Source organism: Periplaneta americana, chromosome 9 (genome assembly GCF_040183065.1).
Source record: "Periplaneta americana isolate PAMFEO1 chromosome 9, P.americana_PAMFEO1_priV1, whole genome shotgun sequence".
In the NCBI taxonomy this organism is placed as follows: domain Eukaryota; kingdom Metazoa; phylum Arthropoda; class Insecta; order Blattodea; family Blattidae; genus Periplaneta; species Periplaneta americana.
The window spans coordinates 71,422,606-71,436,105 of record NC_091125.1 but is presented as its reverse complement, the minus strand read 5'-3'; the positions used below and the strand labels follow the sequence as shown (position 1 = coordinate 71,436,105).

Genomic DNA, 13,500 nt, shown 5'->3' with positions numbered 1-13,500 from the left:
CCATAAGAAATATAATGGGATGCGCGCGCAATCTTATGTTCGCTCGTCCTTTTCAGCGTCTAAAAGCATGATCTGAAATGTGCCAGGCACAAATTGCCGCTGGCTTTTGCAATGCTTGTAAAACTGTATACATCCCCATTTACTACGCCGATCCCTTACTACCTCGCGCTCTGTTTGTCCTTCCGCTTTGTCGGAACAAGTTTCTTAGCGAAGACTGCAACAATAAGATAATAAAATCTCTCCCGGTTTCTTCAAAACTTGGCTTGAGAAAGTTTTCACTTTATTATTTCTACCAACAGTATCAAGTGTAGTGTGAACGTGTTAAGTCGTGAGGTTGTCATCGTATACCTTATTTTATTTCAAGGAGTGCAGTTCGGTGGCTCCTTTGAACACCCATTTACAGATTTATGACTTTCTACACAACAGCTCTGACAATTCTATCCTGTCCCCAAGTCCCAATATTGCACAGTTGTCACAATCCTGATGACCTTCGAAATTATGTAGTGAAACTGACGGGATTCTTGGAATTCGGAAACGATGCGGCAACTCTGCCTCCACGTGGATTTGACGGGCACCTGTCAATTCTTCTGAACGAGGGTTGTGATTGGTTACTAACAAGAGAAGACAAGATTTCCGTCATAGTAAGGAAGACATTTATTTATGACAACCAATTAGTAGGGGGCAGTAGAAGGTCTGTCGGCAAAGTCCTTTCTATGAAACTGCACTCCATGAAAAAAAATAAAGTATAATAGTGGTCGTGTTATCGTGTTGTGTACTGTTAAAAAATGAATTCGGTTGGCGCTTTATTGAAATCTCAGTTTTCAACATTAACATATGAAAACAAACTTCGTGTTAAAGAATTAGGCAGACCAACACCGCACTTAAATATTCATCAAAAGCAGCAAAGTGCTAAAGTTAACAGATCTCGCAAATTTAACCCAGATATTTATTTAAAAAACAACTGGTTGTGTGGATGTGATGTGAAAAATGCGTTCTTCTTTTTCCCGTGTGTTCTGTTCGGAGGTGAACTTAGCTGATCAAAAGTGGGTGTGACAGATTTAGTACACTTATGGGGTAAAATAAAAACACATCATAAGTCAAAGGTTAATATGAATAACGTCTTCAGTTTGTCTATGCTGGGTAAAGAGAACACTGAAAATCAGTTAAATTCACATTACAGACTCGCGATTGCAAAACACAATGAGCAAGTTGATAAAAACAGATATGTGTTAAATTTAATAATAAATTGTATACGATTTTGTGGGGCACTAGATTTAGCACTAAGAGGGCACGATGAATCTGAGGAGTTTTGTTTGCAAAATAGACAACTTCAACAAAAAAATGATGGATTTATTTTCAAGTCAGAAGAATAGGCGAATGGGTTTTATCTATCGCGCATATTAACCTGGTCAACAAAAGTGCTCAAGTGCTCCAGTTGTATAAATTTGGTGAGTGATTATTATTATTATTATTATTATTATTATTATTATTATTATTATTATTAGAGACGAGAATTTTATGCACTATAAAATCCCAAAATATGCATGCATTCATGCATGATCAAGCGAAAAATACATTAAAATATGCACTTTTATTTTTGTTTAAAAATGTCTTATTTCACGTCACTTTTTTGCACAGTTAAAAACCTAATAACATTTTTAAATTGGTTTCTGTGAGGTTCCTGCACTTGTCTCTATATTGCAAGAAGTTACGGGTTTAAACTTGAATGAACATATTTGTGACAGTGTCAGGTCAAATTCTTCATTCAAGTTTTCACCACAAATAACCTTCTCCACTGAACAAAAGAATCCGCAGTCCGGGTTAGCATTTAGGACCCTGTCCAATTTGTTTTTCGCCGCTACATCCACTTTCCCACGGGCATAACTGAGGGATCTATGAAATTCTTTGAAGATTATTTCTTTTGTTGCATTCTTGCAATATGTGAAACAGATGCGACATGCTGGTCGACTTGAAATTTTTTAGTACATTTCATCTGAAATTATAATAGACCTTACCTAGATACGATTTAAAAACGGACATCGTAATTTAATAATTATTTTGAACAAGTTTTGTAATTTTTTTTTACAAAAAACAATTGTCATATAAAATATTCGGAAACAGAACAGCATTGCTTTACTTTTTACTCCAACAGTCGCAAAATACGACATCCTCATCTGACCTAATAAAATCTTTTCCTTTACAGTAATCCACTGTGCAAAGAGTACACTTTTGGAATCTTTAAATTGGAAACATATTAGAACCACATTAACACGCGCAAACAGAATAAACAAGCACATTAACAACTTACGACATTCACACACTGCAAACACAGTTTAACGGTGATTCCAATTTTAGAAGAATCTAAATTGCTACTAGTAGGGGAGAGTCGGGTAGTATCGGACATCGGGTAATATTGGACAGTGAGTTTCTTTCATCTACCACACGATGATAGTACCTGAGTGACATGGTTACGTTTCTGTGATGTCGCATAGAGGAAGGTAACCATGTCATTCAGGTACTACCATATGGTGGTAGATGAAAAAAACGCACTGTCCGATACTACCCGATGTCCGATACTACCCGACTCTCCCCTACTAGAAAAGGAAGAGAATTTACAACCTCCCTGAAAGAGGATGCTTTTGACCTAAATTATTTGTCGGCAATTTCCTTGAACCCTCTATATTTCCTCTCTACTTACTATTCTCAAAATATCCAACGTAATAAATTTATGACACGCAGTGTATAGAGGGTCGTCGGTAGAGTGTTGTAAAAGTGGACTTCCGTCCAGGGAAAGGTCCTCTAACACCTTATTGAGAAAATCTTAACATTTTATTTAATTTTTCTGTTATTTAGTTCTTTTTTTTTTCTTCAATCCTGATTTCTGAAGCTAAAATATGGGACATAAAATCGAGAAACTAAGGTGTCCACACAAAACCATTAAAACATGCATTTAAACTGAATTTAATGTATATTATATGCATTATTAAGCTAAAAATTACCTAAATATGCATTATGCATGTTTTTATCCCTAAAAAGTCGAAAACATGCAAATATGCACGGGAAAAGTACACATATTTGGAACCGGCAAGTAATGAAATGGATAAGCACTAAGTATGAGCTATGTCCTATGTTCCTATAAAAACATACATTTGCATGGAATTCTCGTCTCTAATTATTATTATTATTATTATTATTATTATTATTATTATTATTATTATTATTGCTTATAGTAGGAAAAAGAGTTACCCTCCCACTTAGGGTATCCTGGATATACCACTGATTTTGGCACTGCATTAAATATGTATGAGCCGCCACTGATGATGATGATGATGATGATGATGATGATGATGATGATGATGATGATGATGATGGTTCCTCAGATTTCATTTCAACGCATTTCCTGTGCGATGTACTCTTGCAATGTTTCTCTATAGCCTGAGTTGTTCTGGTTTTTATTTCAATTTTACATACATTACACATGATATTGTCTTCGTTAATACATAAAATGTCACTCTCATACTTCTTAATTGCATTTCGTATCTCTAAGCGAATTTAACGTTTTGACTTCGACATTATGAATGGATCAGCACTACACTATTCAACTCGTGCTAAATACTTGAGCAGGATAACACAACTGCACACATTGCGTTGCAATGTGGACTGGGGTTCCTTTGTTATGTACGCTGCTGTACTTGCCAGGTACATAAAAGACGGATGGCACGGCACGTGCCATATACTCCGATACGAAACAACTTCACTTTTCCTTAAGTCATCCCGCATCCACTGTCTACTCATGTAATAGTTACTAATAGTTAAAATACTTAAATTCCAAATACTTAATTTAAATTTACTTCTTCCGATTTACTGTTAATATCCACCGTCTTTTCAAATCAATTTCGTGGGTTCGTGAAGGAAAACGATAAAACTTCACAGTTTGCTCTATATTACAATACTTATTATTATAGCCAAAAACACAGCACATAATTTTGCTGGACCGCTCTGACATTTTCAAAATAGTAATATAAAGGCAACACTGTATGAAAGATTGAATAAATGAGTATAAAATTACTCCTATTCGAATCTTTCAGCAGTCATCTGTCAACACAGAGCACACACAGCTGTAGATGACAAACCTACAAGTAGTTCTCATAGTATCCGCCTGTAGCAGCACATTGCTATATGCACGGAGCCTATACAGTATGTTGACATATTATATTAAGTCAATTGCCATTATACAAGGAGCGCACTCAACTGAGTGACTTGGTGGCCGGGATTCCACAGTATATGCACTGTTGGGCGAAGAATCTACGTAAAGATTAATTTTTGGTCCTACAGACTTATCTGTTATGGTAACTTAGATTTACAATAAGTGATAAACGAAACGTTCTTGCTCTGATATGTTATTCAGTGTAAATTCATATTTAAATCGTCATGAAAATGTGATTATTCTTTGTAAGGATTCATATATCAAAAAAAGAACTACCGGTATAAAATATATTTTTTTTTCGAAACAATTAAGTACATAGGCCTACTGGCACTGTAAATGTTTTTGACATATTACATAATGGATAATACTGTACTACTGTCAATGGAAGTTGTAATTCAGTAAGAAAATGATATTAGATATTGCATACAAGTCAAAAGAATACCCGCCTAATAAGCAGTTACACTAAATATGAGGTTTACTCGCAGTTCATTGAAGACCATGTAGTTGGGATTTATAATAATAATAATAATAATAATAATAATAATAATAATAATAATAATAATAATCATTATCATCATCATCATCCATGGTGCCACAGCCCTTGAAGGGCGCTGGCCTCACGTTCACATGCCGAAGCAGAGGTGTACGATCATTCGACCAAAATGGAGGTATCTTGTACTTGGCACGATCCTCCCACCCCCAGCAATTATAACCGGCTTTGCTGCCTATAATAGCTTCCCAAGTGCAGCACGATGCTGGATGGCACTAATCCTATACACTGGCCGAAACTTCATGAGAAAATTTCTTCCCCCATGAGGATTCGAACCAGCACGCATTCCGTAACGCGAGTCTTAGGCAGGATGCATTAGACCACGACGCCACGGCGCGGGATAATACTAATAATTATAATAATGGTAACAAAACAGTAACAACAATAATAATGATAATAAACTTTTCACGATGTGCGCAGGTACTATTTTATTTACGATTACACCCTGGATGTAACTACAGTATTGATAATAAATAAATTCTTAATAAAAATGCTACAAAATAAAACTGCAAAGAACGGGAACAGAATGATAAATTGGGTTGTAGTAGTGGCAGTGAAACTAATAGCTCATGTTCATCATCGCTGCAAGGATCAACGAAGGGTGAACAAAGCAGTGAAAGGGAAAAAGGTAGTGCATAAGGGCCATACCGCCATAGTTTTCAACTATCTTTGGCCAAGCAATTTCCATGGCTATTATATGAAAAATCAGATGGTTATTTTTCTGTTAATATCTAAGGACTTTTTATAGAAACAGCAGTTAAAGCTTTTACGGACTTTTGCGAAGAGGCCTGTCCTCCACCTCCAATATTTTGTCTTGCACCGGTCTCTGTTGACATCCCTCTGACGTGTCGTCGACGTGCAGAGAGGGCAAACGGGAATGATGGGACAAGAAGGCTGAAGCTTATTTTTTTTTTTAATGGGGTGATGATGCGGGATTATGATGAAGATAAGAAAAGACTGTTTTAAATAATATATTTTGTTTATTAACAACAAGAGAAAGGTTAGATATTTTTCCTTGGTTCCAGAAGTAGGGGAAAGAGTGTTTTGAATATAAATTGGTAATTTATGAATTTGTCCTTAGACCTCGATGTGAGGGGTGAGCTGGGATGTATGATAGTAAAGTAATATTTGTGTGAGAGGGAGGTAGGGTTAACGGGAGTGTCTGGAGGAAATCGGCTTGCTCTGATGTACGATGTGGGTTGGGGTGACAGGATAACGAGAGAGATGGAATCGGGTAGACGGTTAGTTCTTTTGATCGAGGGATCTAACAAGCCGTAGCTCGCGACTTTCCGATGGCGAGAACAAGCTCCTCAGAGTTGGGGGATCAACACACTGTGGTATGCGACTTTCCGACACCAGGAGCGGGGAAACGGTAGACTCTATTGTCAGAGGATCAGCGTAGCTCAGCTCGCGACTTAGCGATTCTAGAGGGGGTTGAACAAACAAGCCGGGATGAGTGTGGGGAGTCGAAGTCAGAAATGTTGTAGGAGAGAATGGTGAGGGGTTGAAGCGATTAGAAGAGAAGAGAAGTGGTTGGTTTGAGGTGAGAGGAATTGTGTTCCTAGCGATCACATAAAATCAAATGTAGTATAGCCCCGAGTGGGCTGCCTGGTTTAGGGTCTCACAATTGCCCTCTTCAGGCTATGGTGGTACTGGAATGCGACAGTAGGAATTGGTCTGGGCTTCGGCTTCGCTCAAAGGTAATTCGGCCTGATGGACTCTGCCTGGGTCGGTGGTGTCGACTGCTTGTACCAGTCAGCTGCAGGCGACATTGGATGTTGCAGGTTGCACTTCTCGGTTTATGGCTGGATGAAAATCATTAGTCGTGGTTTGTAGCCTAGTGCTCTTGTCAGCCGGCCGTAAGAAGGGCCGTTGTTTGTAGGTCTAAATCTCTGGTCGTGTCATCTCGTTTCAGTGGGGCAAGGGAAACTTGTGGCCTATTATTATCGCCACGCTCTCATGTTAAGATTCGGCAGGTCTTTGAGCGGCCTCATGCATAACATTCGGCAGGTCTTTGAAATTTAATTGTATTATTGTTTTGAATTTCTTGTGTCGCCGCTCCAATCACTCGCCTCAATTTCAATAATGCAACCAATAAGCTGCTTCCATTATTAAATGACACCTACTTGTCTAATTCACGTGGACTAAAACCGAGGTTGCAATGTCTTGTGCTGAGGACGAACATTAAAGTATGTGATTAAAAATTACACTGGTGAACAAAATGTAAATTTTTTTCTGTTAAAAGGGAAACAGTGGGTAATTGTAAGTGACCTTTTTATGCTGATATCACATCTTTTTACAGAACTATACATTATAGTATTATATTTAAGCTGAAATTACATTTTCTGACCTAAAATGTATGTAAAGTAGATTTTCGGCTATACTTCACTTGAGAAACATCTCTCCTCAATGTCTCTCTTCAATGTCCAACAGTAGTCTGCCAACTTATTTGGACACCATTTACCCTGGTAGCACTTTTAAAGACATATTATATCCCATGATCTTATAGTCTCAATCATCTCACTGACAAGTTCTCTGTAGTTCTCAGACCTGAAGTTTCCTAGAAAGTTTGTGACAACTTTTTTGAAAGACAGCCATACAGCTGCTTTTTGCATATTTAACTGGTTTTCAAATTGCGTATGTTTCATCATTTCCCTTATTTGAGAGCCAACAAATAGTTCTTATTTTAGTTTAGCTTCACTGATTCTTGGGAACTTGTTTTTCAGAAAGAGAAATGCACTGTTATCACGATCCATTGCTTTCACAGAATTCTTCATTAAGCCTAGTTTGATATGCAGTGAAGGCAATAAGATTTTTTCAGAACTTACGAGTGATGTAAATGCCTAATATGGGGAAAAACGGGAGAACCCTGAGAAAAACCCCTTGTCCGCCACAAGTGTCACTATGGATTTTTCAATGAAAAATCCCAGACCTGACTGGGACTCGAACCTGGGTCGCCTATGTGACAGGTCAGAAGTCTGACCATTCAACTAAAGCAGGGGTAATGCATAGTAATAATAATAATTAAAAGGCCGCAGTTAATTAGGCAGCACTAAAATCTCAATCACTCTATCTATTATTTTCATAGCAATCCCTGTTCCTTTAAGATACCAAACAATCAATACTTTTTAACAGTGTTTAATAAATCATATCCATAGGTACAATGATTGATAGTTACTTTTCATCACAGAATCCTATCCTGTGTATGTATTCATAAAGGTCAGTAATCCCATTACGAAGTACAATCTGTCTTTTTCAAGGCCAGATCTTAGTTATTTGTTACTCAGGCAGTTGAAAGAATAGAAAGATATAGAGCTGCAAATAACAATGTACTTAACATCTCGCACATTTTGCTGAAAGTGACTAGAACAAAAGACGTTTTAGAAGTGTCTTAGACGTTAAACTTACATTTTGATTTGTACACTGTGTATAGGCCTACTATTTCAGATTGTACTGTCTTTCTCCTTTTATTTGTATTGATCAGCAGAGTTATGTTTTAAAATGCAGTTCACTCACGTAATTTAATGAAAATAAATATTAATTATACATTGAATTCCTTGCTCATAACATGGTGTTAATATTTCGTTGAATTTCACGCATTTATGTACCTACCATAAAACAATATGAAGTGAATTGCAAATAATGGAAGTTTTCAGAGTTTGACATTAGCTTTTTATGCTAAAGATCTCCAAATCAAAATTAGTTGCACTTAGTGTGAATTTTCAGAAGACATAGCCATCAAATTTTCTTAGTTATAACTTTCAAATTGATCACATTAAAAAGCATGTTATAACACTGGGCCTAAATGTCAGTAAGAGACACACTGAAGGACACACTTCTGTTGATAGATAATAATGGAAGGCCCTAATGTTATTTTATTATTTCTTCTTTATCGGGTTCACATATTTTGAGCCTAATTGTATTTCAATTTCAAGTCTTAAAAAACACTCAAAATATATAAAATTTGCTACACAAAATTGTAAAATTTTCACCCATAACAAAAATTGTATTTTAAACAACGGCCAGTTTCACTGAATATCCCAAGTTTTTCATTGTCTTAAAAAAACTATTCCCACCTTAAAGTTAAATGTTTCTGTTTAACAGAAACTAAAACACTTGATGCACTCTGTATCACTAACACATTTCACAATTTTTCATTATGTGATACACCTGCACTTCCTGTTCTTCTGACGGACTATCAGCTCTCAATTGATGAACACAGCAATGAAGTTTTCTTAGCAGACATTGAAATGTCCACACCATTTTGTGCTTACACTTCAATATTTACACTTCAATTCCCTTCTCCCTCAAGAGTGTCACTTTTTCTTCTCAGAGAAAACATTCATGAGTGTCCATTAGTATCGGTGTTGTACTTTCTGGCCATCAGCCCTTGCATTATGGTACACTCTTAGTGGTGTATATGTGCCATTAGTTGTTGCTCCAGGTGACATGCCTTGTCGAGTTGGAGAGCCTCTAGAATTCCTTGGGGAGAGCCAGTGGGACTTAAAACAGCAATGGTATGCTATAAAATAGATGGTTGCTACCACGGCGGCTGCCACAGAACCAATCTGGTACATCATCATAAGAGATCCAGCACCTGTGAAAAATACAATTAGTACAAAAACATATCTGAATATGTCGCTGGTAATGAACCATACATTTCAAATTCACTTTTTAACAGAAAAATTAACATTATTTAGATCTCTAGGTTTTGTTAACATATATTTTAATGACTACTTTTAAAGAGATCCAAATTTTTGTTTCAGCTGTAATATAGATATATTACAATTTATTAAACTATATTTATTCATTATATACTATATATGTTTATTTTAATTTTCTATCAACAAATATTTATGTAAAACATTTACTATTGTAAAATCCGTGTATGAGAGTATACTGAGTCCTTCTGGGCTACCTCCAATGAGAGGTAGGTAATAAAATTAAAATTAAAATATGTGATTCTATTCTGACAGATGTAACCAAATTGTGCCATAAAGGCCATAGTTTTCTATCAACAAACCCAATTTTATGCCAAAATGACCCCTATTATAACCGACTCTAAAATTTAAAAGATACGTTATATGTAAACAAAAAAATCCACCTAAACATGTGTTCCATTTGAAATATATAGTATATACGAGGCGCATCCAGAAAGTAAGTTTCCCTATTTAAAAAAAAAAAAGAACACACACTTTCAGGAAAACATTTATTGGCAACAGGTACAGCAATGTTTCAGCTATTTTTCAACATAGCCCTCTGTCGTAGAACTCTGCCGCCTGTGAATGGAACCAGCCTGTGACAGATGTCTTCAGCTCTTCGTCGTTGCCAAAACGCTCACCGGAGGACAGGAATTTCTTGAGGTGCAAGAAAACGTGAAAATCGCTGGGAGCAAGATCAGGACTGTAGGGTGAATGATCAAACAACTCCCAGACAAATTCCGTCAAAACAGCTGCTGTGCGCCGAGCCGTATGTGGACAAGCATTGTCATGGAGGAGCACAACACCTGCAGTAAGCATTCCACGCCTCTTGTTTTGAATGGCACGTCACAATTTTCGCAGTGTTTCACAGTAACTGTCAGTGTTCACTGTTTCACCTCTTGGAAGGAAGTCAATGAGTAGAATGCCCTTCCTGTCCCAGAACACCGTGCACATCACTTTCCGTATCGACAGCGTCTGTTTGAATTTCGTCCTGACCAGAGATCCACTATGCCGCCAATGCATTGACTGCTGCTTAGTTTCCGGGGTGAAGTGCGAAATCCAAGTCTCATCGCCCGTGACGATCCTGTTGAGGAACTCGTCGCCGTCATCGTGATACCGTTGCAGAAATGTCAGTGCTGCTCCTAAACGTTGCATTTTTTTGAACAGCAGGTGCTTAGTGACAATCTAATGCAACAAGGATCGCGATATGTGCGGAAAATGGCTGCTCAGCTCCGTAATCGTGAAGCGACGGTTCTCCATGATGCACTGCCGCACCAGCTCAACACGATCATCATTGATGAGGGACGGTCGCCCACTGCGCTCTTCATCATGGACACTTTGACGTCCTTCGGAAAACTGCCTACACCAGCGACGCACCATCTGCTTACTCATGATGTTCGGCCCCTAGACCTGGCAGAGCTGCCAATGAATTTCAATTGGCGCAATGCTTTGTGTATTAAAGAACTTTATCACAGACCGAACCTCGCAGGCAGTGGGAGAAGGAATAAGAGCTTCCATTTCTGACCACAACTGCCCCGCTACTGGCACCAGGCGGGACCTGTCCGGCTGGCATATGATTGATACGTCATAGATCTGTTATGCATGCGCAATTGGCACGGCTAATTACGTTTACTTTCAAGGGGAAAAAATGGGGAAACTTACTTTCTGGATGCGCCTCGTATTAGGTAGAAGGTATTTTATGTGAGAGAAGATAAACTCTAAAAGTGTGGAAGTAACACTTGACACTCCTTGACACACACAGCATAAGGGGAAACGAGAGAGCTTAAAAAAAAAAAAAAAAAAAAAAAAACATGGCTAACTTTGAAGACGAACTTACATACCTCAAAGGATTTAAATGGAGTGTGTGTCATAGTAGGTGCTTTTAATAAAATGATGGATAGATATTTTTATTTTCTTCCCATTAACATGTATATTATTATTACTGTTCCTCTATTATGACCACCATAATCGAGCATTAAGTGCTATGGAAGCTCTTGGCTGCTGAGTTTACAATATAGTTCCAAGCCAGTCTGTCTTGAATACTTTTTTCAGTTTAATATAGGTGTAAAAATTAATTACTATTCAATTTATGTTATCCATTACAATTCAATACAAACTTCTTTCATAATGCTGAGTCTCTTACGAATGGTAGTTTCTGCAGATATTTAAATTTTGTTCACAGAATAAGCATGATCGATGTACCATACCCTGGCATTAATGAAATAAAAATTAAAAGTAAATTTTTAAAAATCTGTATGCTCTGTATTGAAAGAATATAAGAACTGACCTTCACTTACATAATTCCGAGAAAAACACAGCTTCTACAATTTATATATGTACTTACCACTTTCACCAGATGCCAGAACTCCTGCAAGAATGGAGCCAATGCAGCGTCCAATGCAGAAGTGGGCAGCAACAGCTAGACCCTGTCCTGTAGCCGTGAGGTGGCGTGGAATCAGGTGGCGCAAGTACAATATGGCGGCCAACCAGGCGAGACTGAGCGTCAGAAGTTCTAGTGCCTCACAGCACAGCAGCAGCCACCATGGACTCCAGAGAGCATACAGCGCTGCAGCAGTGAGTGTGACACATGTAAGTTATGTGTACAGAATGGAAGTAATAATTAGAGATGGAATATTCTAGCAACTTGAAAATTAAAATTTTAACACTTCAAAATCAAATGTAGTACAGTAGAGGAGGCAAGACCTGTCATGTGGCCTTATTCCGTGTCGTAGCTATATCACCAATGGTATGGAGGGGGGAGATAGGTTTTAGTCTAAGATGAACTTCTGTGTTAGTAGATTTGTATAATATTAACCATTATGAAACAAATTCTCTTTCTGATAGCTCATTCTTTTCCCTCTCACACAGTTCACATGCCAGGCCTCGCCTCCGCATCTATATTTTATAGCACTTTCAATGTTGGAATATACCATTTTGTAGCATTTTGGGAGGGAACATTTTTGTGGAAAGTTGGGTGGTAGAAATTCAATGTCATCAGTGTGTTAACAGGTGCATTTTCTAGATTTTCCAGTAAAAATGCTTGAAAATAATAATGAAGTAAAGGAACATATGAAATTACAGTGAAATTGTGAACATTAAGAAACATGCCAAAATATATGGTGTGATTTTATCCTGATCCATCTAGTTTCTGGTACTCAATCACAATCACACCGCTATCACACACAACTTGTTTATGAGTGAACACTGTGCCTAGAGAGATCTCATAGGCAGCCAATATTCTACTACCAGCACCAGACAAATTAGTTGAAAACTCGAGGTAACAGTACAGATAACAACAAAGAAGGTATCAAGTAGGTCACATTACTGTGCTATTCATACTGTAAAAGCCAACATGAAAGGGTGACCAAACTATTCGAAAAAATGTAAGAACCTGTATGTTGGGGACTTTAGATAGATAGATTTTTTTTACAAAAAAAAAAAAAAAAAAGAAAAAAAAAAACAAACAAAAAACAAAAAAAAATCTCATAAAATATAATTTTGCTCTTATTTCGCAGGAACACATATATTTCGCATTTTATCGCGGATTAAAAAACTACAGTAATATACTTAAAATGCTTTCATACGTAAAATTACTTAATTTGACAGCATTTGGGCATTTATCGTGATTGCGAAATTCTACCATCTCTAGTAATAATATTACTAAATTTCATTTACACAGACTTAATGTAACAAAATACCAAGTTTAACAGTTTTACAACATGTTATAACAGTTTATACAAAAATGTATACTGTAGCTTTTCATGAAGTTGAACAACGCTAACTTTGACATTATGGTTCAAGTAATGCATGTGCATTGAAAAAAAAAACACATTCATTAGGTCTTTTCAGCTGGTCTTGGCTTATAATGTTCCTTTTCAGTTTGTGCTTCTCGTACATAAATCGGTATGCCAATGAATATATCTACACGTATAATATTGTGAATCAGTGAGATTTTGAATCCACTTGTTGCCACTGTCCCCTATCACTGATCTCCACAACTATTACCATGATGACGTGTGTTACAGTGAGATAAAACTGTAGTA

The 13,500-nt window shown here is 37.2% G+C and overlaps 1 protein-coding gene across 3 annotated transcripts in view; it reads right to left on the bottom strand.

Annotated features, from left to right (window-relative positions):
• Positions 1-7,879: 7,879 nt before the first annotated feature.
• Positions 7,880-13,500, bottom strand: part of SP1173 — a 142,094-nt gene continuing 136,473 nt past the window's right edge. For all 3 annotated transcript variants that reach the window (XM_069834980.1, XM_069834981.1, XM_069834982.1), the window contains 2 exons: positions 11,802-12,023; positions 7,880-9,354 (listed from right to left, as the gene is read on the bottom strand). In XM_069834980.1, the coding sequence (XP_069691081.1) occupies positions 9,113-9,354; positions 11,802-12,023 (464 nt within the window). In that variant the 3' untranslated portion in view covers positions 7,880-9,112. The remainder of the gene's footprint in view (positions 9,355-11,801; positions 12,024-13,500) is intronic.